This window comes from Serinus canaria, chromosome 17 (genome assembly GCF_022539315.1).
Source record: "Serinus canaria isolate serCan28SL12 chromosome 17, serCan2020, whole genome shotgun sequence".
Taxonomy (NCBI): Eukaryota; Metazoa; Chordata; class Aves; order Passeriformes; family Fringillidae; genus Serinus; species Serinus canaria.
The window spans coordinates 4238800-4261645 of NC_066330.1; the positions used below are offsets into that span (position 1 = coordinate 4238800).

The 22846-nt window shown below is 40.5% G+C and overlaps 1 protein-coding gene across 1 annotated transcript in view; it reads left to right on the top strand.

Moving 5' to 3' along the window:
• The window catches only part of MED27 (mediator complex subunit 27), an 84081-nt gene that overhangs the window by 29546 nt on the left and 31689 nt on the right, over positions 1-22846 (top strand). Inside the window, exon 3 of the mRNA XM_009093404.4 lies at positions 2846-2976. Within this exon, the coding sequence (XP_009091652.1) occupies positions 2846-2976 (131 nt within the window). The remainder of the gene's footprint in view (positions 1-2845; positions 2977-22846) is intronic.

The following is a 22846-nucleotide window of genomic DNA, read 5'->3' on the forward strand; positions in this document are numbered from 1 at the left end:
TACAGAAGGATATTTCATTAGGGGAAGCTTAGCCTCACACAAGCCAGGTGGAATTCCCCAAAGCTGGAAAACGTGGGTGCTGTCAGCAGTGCTGGGGAATTCCTTTGCAGCTGATGGGGGAATGATTTGCAGAACTGCCTGGTGCTGCAGCAGGGCTCATTTCAGTGAGTATTCCCCACTGTGCTGGTGTAGCTGGGCACAGGTGCCAGGAGCAGAGGGGAGGTTGTTGGGAATGTTCTTGAGAATGCCCTGGGCAGGGCAGGTTTGCCCGTCAGTGATTCTGTGATTTTTGGCCGTGGGGTCTCAGACCCCCCCCCAGAGGTGCTGGAACACAACAGCTCTGCTGGTGCAACCCAAGGCTCTGTCACCTCCTGTCTCCATGTGCCCACAAGCTTCTCCCCAATGTTCTTACAGCCACCAGCACTCCCTGGATTCAGGACTCCTTGAGCTTCTGTGTGCTCATTAGCCCCAAACAGGATTTGTGTCCCTTGAGCTCCCCTCAGCCTCCCTGCCTGAGCCTTTTAGCAGCCACAGCATCCTCTGACAGTGCATTTCAGCACTTCTCCCTCAAGTGGAGAGAATGTGTTTGGAAATGGCCTTCTCTTGTTAGTAAGCAAAATTTGGTGGGGGGGTTGGTGTGTTCTTAGCTGACATTTCTCTCATGGTTGAGGCAGACAAAGGTGTTGGTTTTGTAAGAAGAAAAGGAAACTGAATGGCCACTGTATTATCCATCAGACCATGAATCTCCTGGCCATAGTTCTGATACCTGTGGTCCTGCTTTGGCACTGTTTTCAGTCTTGCTTCTGCTCCTCAGAAAAATGATTAAGAAACAATTTCCTGGTCCCTTCAGTGAACACCCCCTGTCCCCAAAAAGGAGAGCACTCTGTGCAGTACAGTGTGTGATGTTTTAATAATGTATAAATCAAGTTGGACAGAAGCTGCCTGTCAGTTTTATTAACTTTGACCTTTTCTCCCATTATAAAGATGGTTTGGTAAATATTTAATGGCCCTTACAGGTTTTGACAGTTGGACCTGCATTCCTAAGAGCAAAGGTAGATTAGGAAGAAATACTTATAATTAATAAAAATAACTTAATCACTTGGGATTCAGCCTTGAAGGACAAAATTTGGGTTTAGAATCTGTTTCTTTTTTATTCGTTTAGTAGCTTTTTGGGGTTTTTTTTAATGCCTGACCACTAAATGTCACTATCTGGGAGGTTATGAAATGTTTTTAAGAGGTTACCAGTGTAACCTCTTAAAAACATTTCATAACTGGTACATAACCTCAGTTAGTACCAGTGATTACCTCCATCTCTGGGCAAGTGTCCAAATAACTTTGTTTACCTGAAATACCTGCACAGGGCACATCAGTGGATGGTGTCACCAGCACAAAAAGATGCAGGAAGGAAAAGGAAAAGCATATTCCTGGAGTCAATGGGCTCTTCTGCCAGAGCTGTCTTTGCCTTTAATTCCCTGCATATTGCACTCCCTGCACATTCAGGTAGTGAAGATTGAAAACTAAGCCCCTGACACTGAAACATGGCCTTTCAAACAGGGACCCTCCATCGCTCTCATTGATTTTTTTTCATTTCAGAAAACTGTCGGAGAAAAACAAATTTGAGCAGAATCCATTGGCTGGGGCAATAAAATCCCCCCCTTCCCTGGCAGAGCACAGCTCCCTTCCCATTAGGAATGTGATGTGTCTTCGTGTTGTGCCACAGCTGAGCTCACGTGGCACAAGGAGCAGCCAAGGGAGCCAGGAGCCTGTTAAAAATCCTTCTGGATGTGCTGAGCAGTGACATCTGAGTCCAGCTGGCTCAGGGGATTGCTCCCCTCCTGTTCACAGGTGGTTTGGGGTACATCATTCCAAGCTTTTCATCCCTCTTTCTCACTCAGCCCCTGTAGAACAGCTTGGTATAAGACCATTTCATTTTGTGAACATTTTAAAATCATACTTTCCTGACCATAACCCATTTTTTATGTGCAGACCACAATTCATCTCTTTCAGAACAAATCTTCAGCCAATGTATTGAACACATAGATCCAGGTACTGGACTGATGCAGGAAATCACATTTGTCTGACAATGAATCTTCTTCCCCCTTCCAGTTCAAAAATGGGGAACTCAGAATGCAATTGAAAGTGCTCAGAGGAGAACCTGTTGCACTTGGAGGTGGTTGCAGGACAGGCAGAGCCCTGTAGCTGTTCTTAAATCTGAGAGCTGTGGGAGTGCACTCAAAATCCTGCAGATTCATGTTGTGTCCTTCAAAAATTTGTCTTTTATTGGCAAAGGAAAAGAGAAGTTTTGAGGAGAAAGCTGCTGAATGTGAATTGTTCTGCAGTGCTATGGAGATGTGCAGGCAGGTATTTTAAAAACAAGGTTTTTCTTTACAGTGATAGAAACTCCTTTGCAAATGTTTTGTGGTTTTATGTTTAAGAAGAAAAAGATGAGTGTTATTTCTAAAAAGCTGGTTTATATTGTGAAAGGGTTGCATCTGTCTTCCTCTTATCTTCTTCCTAAAGTGAGAATGTTTACTCCCTAGAGAGGAGAAACAGTTTCAATTTTTAAAAGCAAGCCCAAGTTTCAAGAGAGGTAGACTTGAGAGGAAGTCCTTGATTCACCATCTTACTTGCCCTAATACATAACTTGCTCCTCATACCTATTTCTGATTTTTTCCATGTGCTTTTGTCCCTATTGTCTTCCACCAAGCAATATATCTGAAATACCACACACCAACTTCCTGACTGGCTGTAATTTGAATCAGGTGCCACAGGTAGCAGAGGTCTGACACAGACAGAGTACTGCAGTGGTGTGTATTTTAATATATATATGTTTTTTCTGATCCAGTTGCAGTACCATGCTGGGCTGGCATCTGGCCTTTTGAATCAGCAGTCTCTGAAACGTTCGGCCAACCAGATGGGAGTCTCTGCAAAGCGCAGACCAAAAGCCCAGCCAACAACTCTTGTCCTGCCTCCTCAGTAAGTAATGGAATATTTGGAAGAGTTTCCATGATGGGGGGGGGGGTGGAATATTTCTTACTAACTTACTGTTTTTTTGGTGTAATTTTCAATCACCCTAATAATCATTTCAGTCATCATAATAAGCGAGCTCGTGCTTGCGGTTTTGTTCCGTACGCCTTCTCTTTGTAGCAGGTCATTAAAAAACTTTTTGCAACACGAGCTTGTCATTGAGGAATGATGCTCACCTGATTGTTATGACTTGGAGCTTCAAGCAGGACTTTTCTGAAGGTCCTGAAAGAATGAAGCCAAAAAGTCTTTGGTGTGAATACTTTCTCGGCAAACGTCTGTTCTGAGTCCATCTGTTCACCATATGTTAATTTTGCATCGGATCTAAACCTCTTTTACAGGTGACAAGCAATTATGAGGACACTTAGAAACTGTTTGAGGACAGAGAGTATCAACACTTTGAGCAGCCTGTGTGTAGTGATGCCAGAAACACAGAGATGTGCACAAGGAAGCTTATAAATTAATAAACCACCTGAAATATATTTAGTTACATGTAAGAAAATGATTATTATGTAGAAAATGAAGTGCTAAGCAATTGTTCATTGTGCTGAGCATCCTTGTAGTTTGTGGAAACTGCCTGCTTTTCTTCACAAAACAAGAGTCACTGATGTATAAACACTGTGCTACCAAAAACCTTGTAGCTGTAATAATAAAAGTCCCAGTTGTCACCAGATTTCACAGGTCAACGTTTAGAGGGTTTTTTTCTTGCAGGAAATGTTAAAAAAATCAGAGTCAACAGAGCTTTCCCCTTGTATATTAACTTTAAAGTGCTGGTAATTCAAGAATCCATAAAATGCTCTATTGTTTACCAGTATATCAGCCAAAGGAGAATGGTTTGAAGGGGGCTCCAGCAGTAGTTTGAAAACCAGATGTTGTTTCTCTGATGTGTGGGATGGAACAGGGGTATCTTGTGACAAACTGGCTGGTTGGTTTTCCTTCTTTGTTGGGGTATCTGGAACTTCAAATGGATTTTCTTCTCCAGGAAGTCTAGAAACTGGTGTACTGGTATATCAATTAACACAGTTTTTCCAGGGGTCTTAAAGTATTTTTGTGTTTTTTCTTTTATTTCTTAATCATGGCATCTCTAGTTACTAGAAATATGTATAAAGAGCTAACTTGTACTTTTGCATAGAAAAATCTGTTCCTTAACAGCTGCAGCTGTATACATCTTAATGTGAGATACATAATATACATATTTAAAAGTATTATATGTCTTGTTATCTGTAGATGATTTTCCTTCAGTGGTGCATTTACCTAGGATCTGCAGATAGGCTAAAATTTTAGTGTGGTAGCTAAACTTTAAGCAGTAGTTGAATTATGTTTCAGTATCTTATTACCACTTCCAGCATTATTCACAGGGAAAATGTGTTTCTGCTGAGCTGGCCCTTTATCTGTCACTGGTTGCCTCCTCTCTGGCTCCTCTTTGACCTTTCCATATTTGTTCTTCTGTGCTATCTCAGTGTGTCTTAAGAGAATAATAGTGATATTAAAGCAAATCAAATACCTGTTGGGCTCAGTATCTTGTTTCCAGCACAGGGCAGAAGCAGATTATGGAAAGACTTATTGAAATAGGCTTATGAAAAGTATTTAGGGAAAAAGAAAAGGTGTGACAAATGGATTTTAATATCTTGATTTTGCTGTAGTTTCATGCAAATAGTGATGAATCATGCAGTTTTTTCCCTTCATTCTTTATAAAATGCAAAAGAAGAAAACATCCAGGTGCAAAACTACAGATCTCCTTGAAAGGGCATCCTGCATCCTAATATTCCCATGGCAATTCAAGGATTTTTTTTTAAGCTTTATTAATTCATCAAGAAAGGGATAACTATTTATTGGTCTATTTTTGCTTTGATGTATGCTATTAAAATTAAGTTCAGTGACAAGTCATTGGGCTGAGTAACAATGAGTCAAGTGTTTATTAAATGTTGTTCAGAGCAGCTATATTATCTTGAGCTTTTCTTAAACAGAAGTAGTTGAAACCAGCTGTATGCCAAAATGTCATTTCAGGAGAGCAGGTTGGAGTGAATATCAACACTGCAGTAAATCCTCCCTGCCAGCAAAGGAATGCAGGAAACACTTGCTCAGGAGCTATCAGAGGTGATGATTTGGGCAAAGAATCTCCTAAAACTAATTTATTCTTATGCAGATTTTGCACATGGCTAGTTTACTAGTAACCATGTCTGTATTTGAGTTACAAGTAGCATTAGAGGGCAGGTTACTCTCTGTTTATTTATGGTCCTGTTCCTTGAAGAAACTGCATGAGTAACTTTTGCACTTCACATTCTCCATGGCAGTGGTGCAAGCTGAGCAATTTTCTTCTTCATCCAGGTCTTTGATCTGTGCTGCTGGGGTGAGACCTGGGTTTTATTCCACAAACTAAAACTTCCCAAATGGTATTTCTTCTCATAAAAAGCAGAACAATCGAGTTTTGTTCAATTCACTGTTCACTTGAGCTTTCAGTCTCTATCCCTGCTCTGCTTTTCTTCTTTCCTCTCCAAAATGCCTTTTTTTTTTTTTTCAAGAAACCAATCAAGCAAAGCAAACCCAAGCCTGTCTTGGAGGCTCAGCCATCTCTTCCTATTTTATGCTCGCAGAAGGAGCTGGAGAAAAGGTTTTGGTGATGGCAAAAGTGATTCTTGGCAGGTCCTCACCCCTTTTCTTCCCCAACCTTAGGCTGTCTTATCACGTGCTGTGGTTTGGAGGTGAGAGCCTCTAATTCTTCACTGGTAAATAGCTGAGACAGAGCAGCATTTTGAATCCAAAAGGTGGTTTTGAAAATGGAAGATCTCTGCCCTATGCAACTGCTATGAGGAAAATCTGCATTTTCTCCCTGTTTATTTGAGGAGTTGTAAGGGTGCTGAGCAGTTTTGAAGAGAGCCCTTTTGGCATTGGGCTTTGCTTTTCAGTATTGGTTTTCCCTGGCTCTGAAAGCGCAGAAAGGAAGCCTGGATTGATGTGTGTCTCATTCCCAGCCAAATGATCTGTGTGAGAAAATGACTAACTGCTGGCTGCTTCCTCTGCCTGCTTTGTCCCTCCTTCTGTCTTCTATTAACAAGACATCTCCCTGTACGTGCTAATGGATGCGTTCCCTCACATGCCTCTCATCTGGCTGCAGCTTCCTTCCTTCTGTTCAGGAATCTCAAGGCAGTGTTTGCTCAAGTGCTGAGAGCTGTCAGCTTCTCTGAGTGCCTTGGGAAGTGTCTGTGTGCAGCCCTGCTGAAAACCAGGGTGGCTGCTCCTGCTTGGGAATCAATAAATAAAGACAGTAGGGAATGATGGCATCGCTTTTCTTTTCCTTTTGAAATGCAGGAATTGATGCAGTTAAATAATTTGGTGTTGTTTTGCATGGCACCACATGTCAAAATTTGCAGTTAGGAAGTTGTCTCTGATACCCTGAGGCAGCAGAATTCTCTGGGAGTGTTGAGAGCAGGGAGTCCACAGGGTAATTCCTGCTGCTGGACCACCCTGCTGGGATCCCAGGGAATCTGGTCTGTCACTGTCCAGCTGGAAAACAACAGCAGTGAGCCACTGGGAGCTGGGGAAGGAGGAAAAGAGGAAACCCAGGATGCTGTCTGTATTCTGGCAGTGGAGTTCAGTGACACACACAAGAGTCACTCAGTTTTAATGGGAATTTTTAGGGGTCTCAGTTGGAGAGGCTGTGATTTTGATAGCTGTGTTGTGTGGGATTTTCTCAGTGCTCCCAGAATGATCATCTGTCTTCCCTGTCTGGAAGAAAATTGCCAGAACAAGAACTTGATCACCACAAAAGGTACTGAGACTCTTGCCCTTTATGGTGCCTTTTAGGGTCATTTGTTGTCACTTTGTGGTTTTGAAGAAATAAGCACACTATAAACAATAAACAAGTGGAAGTCTTGCACTTGTTTGACAACTTCAGGCTCAATGAACAGAGAGGTTTGAGTAAAAGAGAGTCCAGTTTCTTTTTTTTAAGGCTCTTCAACTTGTCTTGTAAATCTCTGTGGTCTGATGTATGCCCTGACTTGACAATGAAAATACTGTAATAGATTGAGTAAAAATCTCTGTAAATTTGTAGTCTATTGCTAGGAGCACAGCAGCAAAATTACTTTTTTTTTTTAAATAAAGGAAAAGACAGTGCAGCCCATGATACTGTTCTAGATGAATGAGCAAAAAAAACAATCTGTGGAGATAACTTTTCTTTTAGGAGATAACAAGGACTTGAGGATGTAGAGACTCTGGATGGCCACTCTGTTTCTACTCTTTGTTCTGGGTGAGATGGAGGAGGTCTCTGATCTGCTTTCTACACCTCAGGATTCATCTGGATGATTCTTCTAGAGAAGAAGGATATATTCAAAAGAATATGTTCATATTTTCTGCATCCTTTGAAACTGCATTAGCTAAAGATGCTGCATTGTGAGAAGATTCCCTAAAAAGTTAATTTCCTGGCTCAGCAGGTATTTGTTCATCTGGATTTGGAACAGAACTGCACAAATATCCCAAACTCTGTGTTTATTGGAGCTTAATTTAATACCAGCATACTTAAAGTGTTGTTTTGTCACAGCATTAATGTCTTATCTGTTCAGTGGTTCTGTCATAGAATTAGTGCTGTCAGATTCCATTGGCTTTGGTCAAGAGCTTTCTTCAGGACGCTCAAATTGACTTTTAAGGAAGGATTTAATATTTAATTAAAAAGTTACTGATTTTAACAGCTTTACATATATGATGTATATGTATATGTATAAAACTATACACCCAGTCATCAGATGTGCCAGAATAAATTCTTTGGAACTTAGCTTGTATAATTTATTATTTTTGCATTAGGGAAAAAATCCTGAGTCCTTTGCCAAGAGTTTTTTGGAGGAAAGCATTTTTCCAGCATTTTGTTTAATAAACACTATCTAATTGCTTCCTAAGTTCAGGGATTTTCAGTATGTAAGAAGAAGGCAGGTTTTTCTAAAGGTAATGGTAAAACATAATTAAGCCAATTAAGGTTCATAAGTTTTGTAATTTTTAAGAGAACTTGTTTAAGTTATGCTGTGTTAGTCTTTTCCAACCCAAATTCTGTGATGAATCTGATTCAGTTCAGTGTGACACCAGGTGTAGGGGTGGGGTTATTTAACAGCCAGTGTTGTTATTGCAGTAATTCAGTGTCAGGACTCCAAGCTTTGGGCCTCCTCCTGGAGTGTTCAAGAGTAGAAGAGTGAAGGGTGTGGCTGTATTTTTTGAGAAAAGTCATCAGAAGTTTTGTGCAGTTCTGAAATTCTTCTTTGCCTATACTGGCAAAGCTGCATTAAGTATCAATATTCATTAAATACCACGGAGATGATAATGTAATAAAGCAATAATCCTCAGACCCACATCTGTATTTCTCTCCAGAAGAGCTGAGGTTGAGAATATAATTAAAGATTAAAACTCTGTTTGCATTCTGGAACATGGAGATATCTTTTTGTACATGATGGGGAATTGTATTAATAAGGAAGAGATCAGTTTCCAATAACTTTCAAGACTGGGAGCTCATTTCATATCCCTGTTCATGTTTAAGTTTCTCACAGAATTCTTTTAGCCAGACAGTGCAACAGGAACTGTAAAAGAACATGTTGCTGAAACACGTGACCCTTTTGCTCCATAAATTAATCCCCTTTTATATGAAAGAAAAAATATTAAAAATGAGTTCTTTATATTGTAAGACAATAATATTGACAAGAATAAGTTTAATTACTTTGCAGCCGTGTACCATGTCGATGGAACATTAATTTTAGTGTTTGATGTCTTGTGCACAGTTTGGATCACATCATTGTGCTGTTTTCTTTTTATTTGGAGTCATTGTTGAACTCCTGCTGCAGACTCCTCTGTGAATCTGTTGCAGTGGGAGTTGCAGTGTGTTGCCATTTGCCCCAACAGCCACCCTGATTTCAGCGTGTTCAGGGGTTGTGGAGCCACGTTTTGGGATCCCAAAGCTGGGGAAGCATCTCCCTTGACTGAACCCAGCTGTGTAACAAATGATCAGGGACAGTTCCAAGGTGATGGCACATCCTTAGCCTGTCTTGAGCTCAGTTTTCCAGGGAACAGCCCTTGGGTGGGCGTTGCATTGTCCTTTCTGGATTTCAGGTGTACACAAGTGAGTTACCCAGCCCTTGTCATTTGGATTCTAACCTTTTAAATACAGATAATTTTCCTTCCCAGTTGCCCATGTCAGCAGCAGGGACAGATGTTCCAGAGCTCTGTGAGCTGTTGTTTTGTCCTGCTGCTTTGGATGTGTTTTGTTTTAATGTGATGAGGAGGAAAGGGTCTGCTGTTAAATGTAATGGCAGTCTGTCTCAGTTAAGTGGTATTTACTGTTGAGCCCTCAGTATAATGGAGCTGGAAAGGGAAAACTCCACAGAAGAGTTTGAATTCATGGAGGGCTTCATTAGGCAACTCCAGTGAGATCAAATCCAGTAACAGGGCAGGGATATAACAGTGGTCATCTCACAACTTGTAGCCAAAGGTACCTTACCAAACTCTGCTCCAAAAAAGAGAGATGGGGATAATCCAGCTGGAATTTTATTTCAGTGTAACAGGTAAATTTTGAAATACATGTTCCTAAATTGTCTGACTTCTCTGGTTTTTTCCAGTGCTTTTCACTTGGGTTATGTATCATGTCGACTTTGGGACTTTACAGATGCTTTGTAACCTGTGTAGATACCAAAGATGCAGAACATGAGCTTTGCTGCTCTGTGCATCTTTAGAAGCACAAGTCTTTTAAACATTTTAATCTTGATTTAATCTTCTAATATGTTGATATATCTGACAGCAGGGGTTTCTGCTGTAATCTTCTTTGTTTTGTTATGCCAAATCGGTGCTTTTTTTTTTTTGGCTGCAGTTATATGCTGAATTTAATTTAATTCCATTAAGTACTATACAGCTGCATATTTTCTTAAGAAGTAATTACAAAAAACCAGCAGGCATTGATCAACATAGATTGTCCAAAGGAAATGCTTAGACTGAAACTAAATGTTCCTTGTGATATTCATTAACTGGAGGATGATTTCTATCCATACAATACAAAAGGATCTTGGATGCTGCTTTAGCCATAGTAAATTACTGAAATATGCTTTAAAGAATTGTTTGGGGGGGAAGGGACCTTAAAGCTGATCCCATCCCACCCCCTGCCAGGGGCAGGGACACCTTGCACTGTCCCAGGCTGCTCCAAGCCCTGACCAGCCTGGCCTGGGGCACTTCCAGAGATCCAGGGGCAGCCACAGCTGCTCTGGGCAGGAAACATTGGTTAGGAGATAAAACTTCACAGTGTATTTTAACATGGAGGAAAAATCTATTCTACTTATTCACATTTCAACAGCTCTTATAACCAAGTACTGTGGAAAGAGAGTGAATGCCATTAAGATTTCACATTTTCTTTACTGTGTATGGAGCTTTCTCTGCAAGTGTGTTGTGAGCCACTATGGACTGATGTGATGAGCTCTGTGCACGTGCCTGTCATGGAGACAAGAGCCAAAAAGCACCTGGGGCTGGTGGCTGTTGATGTTCTGTTGTCATATTGCACAAATAATCCCCCCCACAGGATTGGTGTGTGATGTGGAGCCCCCTGTGACAGAGCACAGCCATTTGAAATCGTTGCCATCTACTTTGGGGAAGATTAACTGGAACTCTGTGTTTGGGAAGTGAAAAAGATGAATCTTCTTGGAGACTCTGGGCCGTGTTGTAGTGTTGATCTGCTGTTTCCAAAACATGCACAGATCCAGAGCAGAAGACCCTTAGTGAGTTTAGAGTTACTGGGGACCTCAGCTCTGTTGTAAAAGAGCAAATTTCTGACTCTTTGATGTATGTTTGCCTTAAAGGTAATGTTTGTGGGAGAACTGTGCCATTAAAAGGTGGCAATTAATTAAAAGTTGTTCCACAGTCCCAACCATTAGAAGAAGCCCTCACAGCATTTAGAGCAGAACATTAATATTGCACTGTAGGGAATCCCTGTACTTTCAGTAAAAAAGAAAGTCAAGGATGAAGATTTTAATGTGTAATTAAAGACTGCAAATACTAGTTTAACTGCTTGTTTCTGTGTCAAAAAAAGTGAAAAAGAACACAAACTACGTGTGAACTAATTAAGACAATGAAGAACAAACTAGATAAGAGAGGAGATTTGTATGAACCTAATAATGATATCAAAGCTTTTGCTAAAGCTGTGATTTCCTAATAAGACTGATTTAACAATCCCCCCCCCATCCCCCCATTCCTTTTTTTTTTAGCTTTGCTGTTTGGGGGATGGGGATTCCAGGCTGCTTTACTGCAGCAGACAGTCAGTCTGAAAAGAATAAATTAAAACTGCCTCTTGCCAAATTCAAAAATGTATTACAGCAAGTGTTTCCATCTGCATTGGTTGTATATTCCCTTGTCAGAGAGGAGGAGCAGAGCTGGAATAAGGTGGAATGAAAAGATCTTTATATTTTGGTGGCTTAGCCAGGCCAGCTTTATTGTATAATTGCACTGTGTAGGGTGGTACAAGCCCATTGTGAATGTATTAATTAATAACTTTATTTCTGCATCTCTACAAAATAACCTTTATCTATCTGAGGAAAACAGCTACAGTGGCACAGGGATAAAAGTGCTTTCAAGTGGGACCCCTGTACCCTTGAGGAGAAGGGAGCTCTAGGTGTGTATCACAGTAAAAAACTTCAAAAATGCAAACCTTACCTGGAAATAAAGACAATTAAAGTCGTTTCAGCAGTAACTCTACCAAGGGGGAGGTTTTCCCAAGTGATGAACTGCATGGAGGTGTCCTGGGAGCTCAGGGAGTTGTTCCCATCCCTGGGACCATGCTCCTGACCACGTGCAGGGTCTGAGAGGATGCCTGGCTGTCCTTTCTAACACAGAGGAGAACTGCTTTGCTCTGCTTTCTTTACCTGCTGTTAAAAATAACTGTTATTACTTTTTAATTTCACTTTAGGGCATTCTCTGAGTATTCATGTGTTTACAAGGAATCCTATGGATGAGTTAAATGAAAAAAGCTTGGGGTAGCAAATTCCAGCTGATGACTTCATGGTTTTCTCCTCTAAATATAATCTCCACTTAAAATGAAGTCTTTTGGTACACTTCTTTTCTAGTCCCATTTTCCCAACACACAGTGGGAAAAAATAAATAAAATGGAACCATTAGAAGTTTCACTGGGTAAAGTGACTCAGTTTTCATCTCTTTAGAGATGCTCCTTTACTGTTATTTCCATTTTTGATGGGTTCATTTTGGAAGGCACTTGCTCTGTGCTGTGTAGGTTTTACCTACACAGGAGTAACACCATCCTTTCAATTTCCCTGATGTTACTCAGCAGCTTGTGCATGTTATTGTGAAAATAAGTGTATTAATAGTGTGGTGCACATTGCTAATTGACATACATTCACCTCATTATTTGTGTATTTCCTGATTCTTACCTTTGCATAGGTAACACAGGGAGGAAAACTGCACAGGGAAGACCTTGTTAATATTGGAGACTTGGGTTGGCATTTTTCTGTGGCTGCACACTGTGTCTTTATTGTCTGTGAGTCATGGCCAGGGGAATCCTGTAGTAAGCCCTCTAATTTTAGCAACCAAAAGCACCTCCATGCAGCAGGTTTTGCATTGAAATTAAATTTATGCTGTAGTGTTGCTCAGGATTGTTTTTTGAAACTCAGTTTTGGGAAAGAAAGTTTGGCACAGAGTTGGTGGTAAAGTAGTGAATCACTTATTTAATGTTTGCTGAGCTTACCTGGAATGAAATGAAATCAAAATTGTATTCTGTGTATGATCATTATGCTCCACTGTTACCTGTAATGCTTTGACTCCCTCCCTCACAAAATGTGATTGTGGAATGTGTTCAGCCTTTTCATTCTGTGCCATGTGTGTTTGAAAGCACTTTAGGATACAGAGACTCCTAAACAAGTTCTTGCAGAGCAAATTACTGTTTTGTTGAGTTCTGTGCCTCAATTTCCCCATGGGAATGGTGAGAATTTTATCATCTGGAAGCTGTGCAGGAATGCTGGGAGTGAATGGAGCAAGAAAGCATTAACCACAAAGCAGATGTCTTCATCCAGGGAGAGAGTCTGGACTTCTGCCTTTTCTTTTTGCTTGTTCAAGAGCGGGTAATATTTTTTAAAATCCAGACTCTGGGAATGACACATTGTGAGGAATGAAGGAATGACCAGATAATTCCTCCTTGCAAGGCCTGATAGGAAGCTCTCAATATTCACTGCCAGCATTTTTAGTGATAAATGAGTGGTGATGTATGATCCTGTATCCTTTGTGTTCTTGCCTTTAGGTGCTCATTTCAGTGATGGAAGGCAAAGTGCCAGCACATGAAATAATTCCACACAAGCCTGGCTGGAGCCTGTCAGTCTGTGTCAAGCTGCCTAAACTTCTGTGGCCTCAAATTGTTGAACTCTTTTGCTGATTGTTGTATTCAGTGTTTGCTATTAAAATCAAATGTGCTCTAGGAGTGGCAAAAAAATACCCTACAGTTTTGATGTGTTTTTAGTCAGAATGTAATATCTGTGTCCAAAATAAAGCCCTGTAAAGCTGAGCTCCCCTGAAGCCAAACCCAGCTTTTCTCCTTCCCTGTTTTACATGCAGAACCTTCTTTCATTTTGGCTTTTGCATTTTGACAGTTGCTCAGCAAAGATGATGCCTTTGCTCATGACAGATTTGTGTGTGCCATGTAGACAGGTCTTGAAAAGAGCTGAGCCCACTTCTTGTGAACCCTTGAGAAGGACAGTTTGAGGGCAGTGGCTGATGGAAGGAGAAAACATATTTTTGAAGAAACTACATTAAATAATAATATAGATTATAGTAGCCTGCTTAAAAATCCCACAGTGAGAAGCTGAGTTAATTGCAAGGAGTGCTACAAGGAGGAGTGCTTGGCATTTAAAGTAATAGTTGCATGATTTTTTTTTAAATCTGAAATTTGGCTTAAAAAGAGTTTCTGTGTTGATGCTTCCACGATCTTTTCTAGTTTGAAAGTTGCTCTTCATTTGAACAAAAGGTTCCTTCTTCAACAAGCTGATTTTACAGCATAGCAGATGATCAGCAAATGTAAGGCTTTCTAATCTTAGGTATTCCTGGGGAAGGGAAATGGATTCCTTGACATGACAGAGCAATGGTGGCTCTTGTATCCCTCTTGTAAAATGAGCTTGTGGATAGAAAATGCCAGGTGGAGCTATTTTAACATGTGATTATGCTTTTAAAATTAAAATTTATTTTCAGAGCAAAGATAGCAACTTTAACACCACAGACAGAAAATCAATTATAATTTTTGCCAGTACAACTAAAATATTATCTGCTGCTGCTAATTTCTTTTTGTTGTTCTACAATTGCTGTCTTCCCTCAGTTTTTTATTAAGTCATCAATAGGGATAAAGATTCTGATATTGAAGCCTGAGTGTTGTAATATCCTTCTTTCTGTCCTGCTCTTTTGCATCTCTCAACAGTGCCATGATTGAATCATCTCTTTCTGTGCTGGTATATATTAAAGCCAGTTAATTTTTGGTGCCTTGGGCATCACCCTCCACCAAAAAACTCTTAATTCCAGTGTACAGTTTTTTGCTTTTGCATTAATTGTTTTTTTAAAGTGTCAGTCAAATAAATACTGGAGCTCAGAGCTCTGCATTTTGCAAGTCTTTCAAAGTCTTTTCTGCTGAAAATCTCAAGATATCTTAAAATGCTGGTGGGAAGAAAGTACACAGAGAACCTGGTTATTGGATGGCCCTTAGATTTTCAGGTTGTTTCAAATATTTCTTTATCTCTTAACCTGCTCTGGTTTGTTTTGGAGAGTTTCAAGGATGAAGTTGTTTTTTCTCACATAAGGTCTCTCCACTGTTGACTCCTGGTGTTTTCAGATCCTAAATAAATAGTTCATTCCTGTCTCCTGAGTGTGAAGGAGAGGATGTACCGAGGAAAGTTCAGCTCTGAGTGAGCAGAGCCTCTCCAGGTGTCAGGGAGCACTAACTGCTGTAATGCTGGGTAATGTTTGTACACACATGTCCTTTGGGGTTTTTTTAAACCCTTGAAAAGAACAAAATGAAAGATTTGTTTTGTTTCCCCTGTTTGGTTTTTATTTTTGCTGTTGCTGACTTCTCACCACTTGACTCAGCTGGTGGGATGGGGTGCAGGACACCAGTCAGAGCAGAGGAGTTCTCAGTGGTGGATGTAATTTCATTTGTTTTGTTCTCACTTGAACATTCTCTTCCAGCTTTCCCATCATCCTTTTCAGAGTTGTTGTGCAGTGTTTGTCTCATTGTTTCTTTTGCCAAATTGCCAAAGGAGCCAAATATTTTGTCTTCTTTTTAAAAATGCCTATGAAGTGCTCTTAAGAATGGGTGCCATTAGACAAATGCCAGTGTAGTTCATGTTTTGAATCTACAGGAAACTTGATGATGGCAATTAGGCAAAAAAGTAAAAATAATTAAATAGTGGAAGAAAAATCAAATACAGAAATGCATGTTGTGCACTGAGTAGTGAATACAAAGTGGGCATGGCTGGGGAGCTCCCTTAAAACATCTGCAAACTCACTGATGTTGGGAGTGTAACTGCAGGAAGGTCTGTGCAGCCAGTACCCACCATTGGGAAATATTTTATCTCTTTCTGTAGGCCATCAGTTTCAACTGGTTGACTCACAGTAGCTATGTGGGAGCTAATTAATCATATAATTTGCTGTCATGTTACTGGGTGAACCTGTATCCTGGTAGCAGCAGGAATTGGAGATAATGGTTTCCTAATGACTGAAGGAGCCCTAATAGCTCTGGCCCTTGTGCTTGACTTCAACGTTCCTCTGGTGGCTTTTAGAAAAATCTTTGATGTGAGGTTACCCTTAATGAACATTCTGTCTGCTCATACAGGTAGTTTGCAGCTGTGTGGATCAGGCACAGCTGAGCCTCTTTCTCTTCTTTATCCAGTATATTTTTAATTAAACCAGCATATTAATAACAATAATGCATTGGTATATAATGAGCATGTATTCAATATCAATGTGTTCTGCAGGTTTTATTTCCTGATGAAGAAATTTGAGTTGTTTTGTTGGGTTTTTTCTATTTTTTAATTGGGTATGGGTTTTCAGACCTTTTCCTAGGAAATTATAGAGCTCTATGTTGGGTGGAATACTTCAGGTTTGCCCAGAGAGTTTTTAATCAGAAAATTATTGAACTCTTTCACAAGAAACCTTTAAGCTTGGACATTATAACTGTGTAATGCTAACAGCTATCTCAAGGAAAGGAAAAACAGAAACAGGGAATTTAAAACATAAATAAAACAAAAGTAACCTTGCTTTAAAAGACAGTTTCATTTATATCCATATTTAAATTTTGTGTGTGTGCAGGGAATGTCTTTAGTCAGTGTAAAAATCTAATTAAATCTTCTCATGGCAGTGATTCAGAGTTGACCCTCTCTTCATTGGAGCATCTTATTAGAATAATAAACCACTCCCTGCTGAGAGCCACTGGCATTGACAGACAGGCCAGACACTGGGGCTGCTGATCAGAAAGGGTTCAGCAGGCTCGTGTTGTCTGCAGGGTCTGCAAGAAATGTTTTATTGGCCCTTCTCTAGCAGCTTTGGAGATGTTTGGCAGAGTACAAACCCTGGCTTTTGGCCAAGTGCAGACCCTGGGACAGGTGGGTTATTTTGTACCAGTCACATTACAGTAGACAGGATTTAGTTTTTCTTTGTTTTTAAATAAAGGACTGTGGATGCATAGACTACCCTTTTTTTTTAATCTGTATCTATTTACTGTTAGAAATTATCTGACAACTTGGAATTTCTTCACTTTGAATAACCAACTTGACATGCCTTAAAGGAATTTGCTCTTCACAAGTTTTGAGCTCAGTATTCATGAAGAGGATTGGGAAATGCATTTGGAGCTAAGTTAGGCAGTGTTAATGATAATATTTGTGCTTACCTTGGGAGATCTTCATTCCTTGGATTTCACTTGGGCACTTTCCTCTCTTAGTCTGCCTACATAAACAGAATCATATTATTTTTTAGTAGGCTGAGCTTTTCTCCCAGATTGCACCAGACATGGTAATTTTGCAGGGCTTTATTCTACTTTAGATATATTTGGCATTAATGCTAGCTTAGGTTTTATTTTTTAGGGAAGCTCTGCAGGTGATGTCAAGCAGTGCAGCTACAGGATACACTTCTGAATTTCTGTATTTCTTACTCTGGTACTTGGCTTTAGTCCAGCTCCCAGCCCCATGAAAGACTTTAAACTCCAGCTCAGAGGCTCCAACATTTCAAAAGCCACAGTGAACTTAAAACCTGTGTGATCTCTGCTGGGGCTGCACATGATCCTTGTGTGAGTGGAAATAACAAATGAGAGGGAATGTGATTGCAGGAGAGGGGAAATGGCCAGAAAGGAGCAGTGAATTCCTGCTGTCACTTTGCTGCCATGTCTGCCCCGTGCTCACCAAGCCCAGGAGTTACAGCCATGAGGAGCCCTTTCCTTTAACCAACTTTCCTGTTCAAGGAGAGTTTTTCCCAGAGAGTTTCCTCGAGGGAATTGGCCCTCCTCCCCCACGCTGACTTTCAGCAGAAGCCACGCAATTAATTTCCATAAGCCCTATAAAAAATCTCAACCTAAGGAACAGCTTGTCATGCTGGAGGAAGAAGTGATGAAAGCATATTTTTTATAAAATAGTGTTTTGAAGGGCTTCTCTCTCCTAAATGTTTGTACTGGGAGAGTCTTGAGTTTATAAATGCCTAATTGTTCTTGTTATCTCCAGTTTTTCTACTGAAGTGTGAAGATGACCTTGAAGGAGTCTTTTGATAAACCTCTGAGTTGTAAGATAGATTTTTATCTCTGTAGTATCACAGGCAGATCGAAGTACTTGGTCAGATCATCATTCTGAAGAGCTCAAAACCAGGACTAATTATGAAATTCCCTCAAGAAAACTAAGTGATCACAAAAGTTGAAATGGGTAAAAGCTTGTGTAATAAATTGCAGTGGGCTGTGCAACATTTATATCTCATCTCTTCTGCTTTTTTCTTCACCTTTGCTTCCCTCTTAATTACAGAACAAATTGATCTTAAGGCTCTTCAAAGGCTGATATCAAGTATCTTAAGTACCCTTAGAACTAGTGATATTAAGACTTGCCTGTTTCTACCACAATTTATAATTTTAACAAAAACTCTAGACCTTGAAGTGGATGATTTTTTTGGAGTGGCTGTTTGAACTCTATTGATGAGGCCTGAAATTTGAGTGCTCACATGCTAACTCTATGTATTTTTATTCCTGTGTATGAAATGGTCTTCTCTGCCCTCCTGCTTTGATATATTAGCTATTCTCCAAAGGGGTAGATCCCTAATCTTCCTTCCTCCCAGCCTCTGGAATTTGTGATGCCTTCACTAAGTTCAGGGAGTTGATGTGCCTAAGAGAGGGGATCACTAAGATCTCTTCCTGCCAACAGTGCCTGGTCAAGCTCAGTGTGTGAAAAAGTCTGACTGGGCACAGCATCCTGTGTTTCCTGTTCATCACCCAAAGGTAAAATCTCTCTGCTTCCCATAAGTGTAGAATAAATAATAGGTATCATGCATCATCTGTTGCTGTTCATAAAAGGAGGTAAGTACTGTAATTTCTGCTCTGTTGAGGGAGAAATAAAGCACAAAGAAAGAGAGTGAGAAGGCTTTGCTGTTGCAGTAAATCTTCAATAGCAGAGCTGAAAATAACATGTTGTAAAATAATGAATTCTAGCTTGAGAAGGCTGAACTCAGGTTCAGTGACAGTGGGGAGTGGTGCATGGTGTCAGGGTCCCATCAGGGGGTCAGGGCACACAGTGGGGCCTTTCCCAGATATGGGAAAGAGCCCCACTCACTTCCCTTGGGAATCTGGCTGGCCAGGAAACCATCCCAGCCCCTCACATTTCCTCGAGGCAGGACTGAACTCTGTGCCTTCCTTTGAGGCCCTTGTCAAAGCAGGGTCTGCTGTTTCCTGGGATCAGCAGCAGCTGAACCCCCTGTCCCTCCCTGCAGGACTGGGAGTGCAGAGAGGGGGATTCACCTCCAGCCCTGACCCTGCAACCCCAGGTGAGCCCCGGGAGGGTGGGGGCATCACCCACCTTGGGAACACCATGGGCACAGCTCTGTGTGTGTGCACATGTTGGTTTTCCTTTTTAAAGGACTCTGGCTTGAGTTTCTCCTGAGGAATTCTGTCCCAGCTCTGCTGTATGGAAATGTGTGTGCAGGTGAAAATTCAGGCTGATGGGTGGAGCATAAATTGCTTGAAAAGTTAGGAATAATTCAAGAACCATCTTTGTAGATAAACACTAATGTAATAATTCTGATTCTTACCCAGGCCTCTGAAAATTACTCCTTTTAGCATTTATTGTTAATAATAACAATATTATTATTGTTGTGGTGCAACGTCATGTTTCATGAAGTGGAAATATAAACAATGCCTTTGTGCTGTGGGATTTTGGTTCTGAAATTATTTTACCACTGATGCTGAATGGTTATGGGAGGGCTGGTTTTCCTCTCAAGGTGTGTATAAAGGAGTTAATGCTTTTCTTTTTCATAAACACAGACCAGTGCAGGCTCAGGCAGGATCCTGGTGATGACTGTAAAGTAGATGCATGCTTGTTTTGTTAACCAGTTTTCACACATTCTAATATCCATATTCCTCTCATGATTACTGCTGTGAATTAAAGACATTTTGAAGAGCATTCCACATAAGTACAAAGAAAGCTATTTCAATACTATAATAAAATAGCCCTGGGAATTGGACTGCAAGGTTTCTATTTGTAACTTAAAGTTTTCCTTATTAAAGTTATGCTTTTTAAGGTGGTGCACTGGAATTCAGCATTGTGAAGAGATGCCTTTTTGCTCTGTATTAAAAAGCAAAGTGTGCACTGACAACGTGTGTTTTCAGAGTGTGTTACAGAGCTGTTTGTTCATATTTAATGTAAATGTGCAGATGCCCAGAGACTGTTGGATTCAGCAGCAGGTTTGCATTCCAGAGGCTTTCAGCAGGAGAGCCTGTGTTCATTTGTGCCATCACTGGCAGCTCAGACCTTTGAGGACATTCCAGGCAGGTCTGCACCACATCACTTAGCAGTGGACTCACGGTGGCACTGAAGAATTCTGAATTGTGTTTGCTGTATAAACAATGCCTCTTAAATAACAACATCTTACCATAAACCAATATTTTATTGTTGTAATAGACTGACCCCAGTGTGCAGCAGTCCTGGCCTGTGATGTGTAGTGCCAGGAATTGTACTGGGAGCCACACAGAGAGTTGGATCATGAAACTGGTTTAGATTTAAACCAATACTTCTTTTTTTTTTCAAGCCAGCTCAGTTGTGAGCTCCAGCTCCTCCAGCACAGCACAGCTGAGGGGGCTGAATGCTGTGCAGGAGGGGATGTGTCAGTGCCTTATGTCACTATTGCTGCTGCAGCCTGAAAATTGTTGAATCACAGCCTTAGGTTTCTAAATGTCTTTGTAAATCCAACCCTTAAACACTCTGTCTTGGCTTCTGGAGAACTGTCCAAATGATTCCACATGTGTCCTTAAGTGCTGTACCAGGTTTGGCCTTTTGTGAGTGAGAAGTGCAGATGGTGAGTGTTTGATACAGCTCTGTGTGCATATGCTTTTGCAGCAGACCACCCTGTGTTTATATGTAAACACTGCTAGACTATTTAAGCACTTAACTTAATCTTTTACATCCACTCAGTAATAAAGCATAATTCCTCTGTGACCAAAATAACATCCATAGCAAAGTTGAAAACAGGAGGATTTTTAAGAATCAGTGGAAGTCTGCCTTCTCTCAGGTTTGGATCTCTCAGTGCTTCCACTCTCTGAAGGTGGAGTGGAGTTGGGCAAAAATTTTAGCATATTTGGTCCATAGGACCTTTGTTCAGGGTCTCTTAGCAAATCAATTCTTGCAGCCCACACATCCTGACTTCTTCCCCCACCTGTGGATTCATACTCTCCAGTACTGAGTCTCCCTCCTGCTCATTCTGTGGTTTAGCCCCAAGACTGAAGAAATGTGCACAACTCAGATTTGCTCCTTCTGCCCTCACCTCACCTCCTGGTAGTGAGAAGTCAGTTAGTTATTTGAAAGAACATTTTTCCTTTCTGATGTGTAGTGAATAAAGATTTTACAGCAGGAGCAGAGGCATTGCAGGAGTAGCAGAGACCAAGACAGTGTGCAGATGAGAAGGGAAGGGAAACATGAGCCAACAGTTCCTGGCTGGAATCTTCCACCATGAGAAATCTGGAAATTGGGTGAGAAGAGAGAGGAAACTGCTGAAGCAGTTTGTTCAGAAAGGACAAGTGGATGGTGTTAACAACTGTATGAGAAAACAGCCTGGCAGGGAAACCATAGCTGGAGGAGAAGTTGCTCAAAACAAGAGAATTTAGCACGGGAGCCATGAGCATCTTATAGAGGTTCTGCAGAAGTGAAAAGCAAGAGCCTGTGTTAACAATCATTAAAAAAAAACCCAACAGAACCTGTAGAATCTGGGAGAGGAGGCAGAGACTTGCAGGATTGTTGTACAGATGTCAGGGATGGTGCCAGCTGTCTGATTGAGTCTTGAGATGTGAAGTTGCTCTCTCAGCGTGAGTGGTGTTGGATTTCTTTTCACGCTCTTCATTGCCCATCCAAGCAGGAAGTGTCATCTCACCAGAGCTGGCAGAGGTCACTGTTTTAATAACTGTTGTTAATTGATGCTTCTGAAAAGCTTTCTATCAACTTGAATTTGCTACCTGCAGAGACTTGCCTAGCAGGTAGCTGAATCAAATTAAAACTTAAATTCCATGATGAATAAATCACACTACAGCTGTGATTACCCTGTATGTGTTAAAATATACTATTTCTCCAATCAGGCTGGCTGAAAACTATCAAATCTCTTTGAAAGTCTATAATATTTTAAATTCTGCTGCTGCTAAAATGTTTAAGTTGGATATTGAGTCTTGGTCCTGCCAGAAATAGCTGTTCTGTAGGTCTTGGAATAAGTGCAGGCAAATGCTGTCCCCCAATGCCTCCATCAACCAACCCAACATGTGCAGCAGGGCCAGCTCATGCTTCTGAAATATCACACATGTGAAAAGAAATTATTAACTGGGTTGAAAATATTAACTGAAAGCCAAAAAAAAAAAAAAAAAAAAAATCTGTGAGCAAGTAAATACTGTGCTAGTGAGAGGATGTGTGGAGAGTTTCCCCTGTTGCTCTCCAAAATATCATGAATCCAGATTTGACAGAATTGTAGAGTTTATTTTTGTCTTATGTGTGGTGTTTTCTGCTAAGTGTATAGGAAAGAATAACTTCTTTAATGTTACAAATGTGTATTTTTATACCTTTTCTATTCATCTCCATCTTCCCAAGATAACTTAGCAAAATTTCCTTTTTTTCAAAAGAAAATTATTATTAATACCTACATTTCTAATTTTTAAATTGCTGTATTGTGTGGAAAAAAGAACAGCATGCAAGTGAAACACTGTGTGGGAAAAATGCTATTTAAGTCTTGTCTAAGCTGTTAAACATCACACTAACACTGGATTGCTGGATCTAATCCAGTAAAAATAAAAAAATTAAAAAGAGAGGTCACATTAGAGAGCGAAGCCATCTGTCCAGTGTGGAATTGAAAGGCATTTATAATGAATGCCTTTCCTATATTGCTGTCTTTTGGGGGGCCTTTATGTGAATCAAAGAGATGGTACAAGACCATTTATCTACAGAAATGGTTCCTGAATTACTTCTACATTGTCAACCTGATGTTTTAGCATGAAACTTCTCAGTTAGTGTTTTGCATAGATAATTAGGCCTTTCCAAACAGTATTTTCTAAATGGCTTCAAAGGTGTCTTCTGCATGTACCAGACATTGTTTCTCTAATAGGGACTAAAGG